Genomic DNA, 2,286 nt, shown 5'->3' with positions numbered 1-2,286 from the left:
TGGTCTTCTTAAAATTCCTATATTTTAGTGAATATACAAACAAAGTCATGTTAAGGTTGTTGGTACTACAATATAACGATTGTTGTGTGTACAAATTCTCTGTTGTGGAAGCAATGATTTTGGACTGTGGGAAGGAGCTGGTGATCTACACAGGAGTAACAGGGCCATATTGACAATATAAAAATAAATAAAATGACAGATTAATGTTGTAAATTCACGAGAATGAAGTCAAAGCACTATTGGAAAAGAAAAAAAGTTTTTTGGAGGAGAAATGTTGCAAATTTATGTAAAAAAAAAAAAAGTCAGTACATTTCCAGAGAAAATATGCTAATTTATGAGAATCAAGTCGTAATATTACTATAAACGAGCACCTTGTCTGACTCACGCATTGTGACATTCTATCAAATAAATAATAATATTAAATGCATTTGCTTAACTTTAGACTTCAATCATGTCAAATTATGACTTTATTCTCAAAAATTAACAACTTTTTTATCATTACATTGAAACTTTTTCTTGTAAATTTATTTATTTATGACTTTATTCTCAAAAATTAACAATTTTTTTATCATTACATTGAAACTTTTGTTTCTTAAAATTGTAACTTTTTCTTGTAAATTTATTGATTTATTTTTATTATATTACATTACAATGACAATATATAAACATTACAAATGTTTCTCTCGTAGCGCTTTGACTTTGTTCTTGTGTATTGACCTTGATGTTACTGCTTTGAATGTTGCCCTAATACTGCAAACATTGGAAGAAAAATGTTTATACAATAATATAAAGTTACATTAAAGCAAGCAACATTCTTGATCTGGACCATAAAGCTACAGTGAAATGTGTTGTTGTGACAAGCCTGCACAGACTTTTTCTTCTGTTTGTTTTTTTCCAGCCAACACAATACCATCCATCCCTGTCCTGTCTCTCCATCACACACATACAGCTCCATACCCCTCTGCGTGGACACTGATGAACAGGAGGACGCCGAGGAGGAGGAAACAGATGCAGAGCTTGCTGACAGCCGGTACAGCCAACACCACAACGGGCAGAAGCACAAACAACAGCTGCTCCATCCCTCTTCACGCAAACTGCTCTTCCACGGCCTGGACCCGACACCAGACTCCAGCACCGGGGATCTGGACAGATCAGTCACGGGCTCAATGGTTAACAGCTGGGGCTCAGCATCTGAGGACAACATTTCTTCAGGCAGGTCCAGCATTGTGAGCACATCAGAAGGTTCCTTCTTCACCGATGGCGATTTCAACCAAGCTGTAGCCTCCTCCAGAGATATCGTGGGCCTGCGGATGTGCAGATACCCCGAGGAGAGAGGTAGGAATTTACTGCATGGATTTTTACGGCCCTTCTTTTGAGAAACAGTTGGTCATTGTTTATTGTAATTTTTATGGCCTCTCTGCTATATTTAAAATATATATATATATATATATATATCATATTCTTTCTCTCATCACTAGGTCACAGTGTATAAAGTTATACACTGTGACCTACTGAGAGAAGCTTTTGTTTAATACATTTTCATTCATGTACTCTGCAATAGTATTACTCACCTAGTACTGTCTCCAATACTTATTTTTCTCTAAGGCAGTGTTATATAAATGTCACAGCTCTGCGGGAAATAACTCTGAGGTCGACGAGCAGGAAAATGCTTAATTTGCTTTATTTTTCTTCACATTTACACAGACATTTTCAAGTACATGCAATAGTATCTGAACAAAGTATGGGCCCCTGTCTTGGTAGTTTTGGACACAGGCTGCTGCAGAAAACTGTGTGTGTTTGGTTTTCTTTTCTCGTCTACTTTACAGTAAAACTTCTGCTTAATCTGTGTTTCAGTGCGACAGCACCATCGGCCCAGCAGCCCTCTGTCTACAGACAGCAACATGAGTCCGGCTGTAACACATAAAAGACCCAGGAGGCATAAACAAAACCAGTGTGGTCAACAAGGCTCCAAACTGAGAGACATCTTCAATGATGGTAAGTATGAAATTATGTTGAAACATTAACAGCTCTCCATTAGAATAGATGTATCTATCCATCTTAGATGGAGGGAGGGAGGGATAGATAGATAGATAGTTAGAGGGAGGGATAGATAGATAGTTAGAGGGAGGGATAGATAGATAGTTAGAGGGAGGGATAGATAGATAGTTAGAGGGAGGGATAGATAGATAGTTAGAGGGAGGGATAGATAGATAGTTAGAGGGAGGGATAGATAGATAGTTAGAGGGAGGGATAGATAGATAGTTAGAGGGAGGGATAGATAGATAG

General features: G+C 37.6%; 1 protein-coding gene across 8 annotated transcripts in view; it reads left to right on the top strand.

Moving 5' to 3' along the window:
- LOC103394758 (roundabout homolog 1-like) overlaps positions 1–2,286 on the top strand; it is a 76,906-nt gene that overhangs the window by 69,884 nt on the left and 4,736 nt on the right. For 7 of the 8 annotated variants that reach the window (XM_017041910.2, XM_017041909.2, XM_017041908.2 and 4 more), the window contains 2 exons: positions 899–1,335; positions 1,855–1,995. In XM_017041910.2, coding sequence (XP_016897399.1) covers positions 899–1,335; positions 1,855–1,995 — 578 coding nt within the window. The remainder of the gene's footprint in view (positions 1–898; positions 1,336–1,854; positions 1,996–2,286) is intronic. The other variant, XM_025065557.1, reaches the window with a different exon arrangement.

This window comes from Cynoglossus semilaevis, chromosome 19 (genome assembly GCF_000523025.1).
Source record: "Cynoglossus semilaevis isolate Cse_v1.0 chromosome 19, Cse_v1.0, whole genome shotgun sequence".
NCBI lineage: Eukaryota > Metazoa > Chordata > Actinopteri > Pleuronectiformes > Cynoglossidae > Cynoglossus > Cynoglossus semilaevis.
Note: the sequence above shows the minus strand (reverse complement) of the source record. Positions and strands in the feature narration are given on the sequence as shown.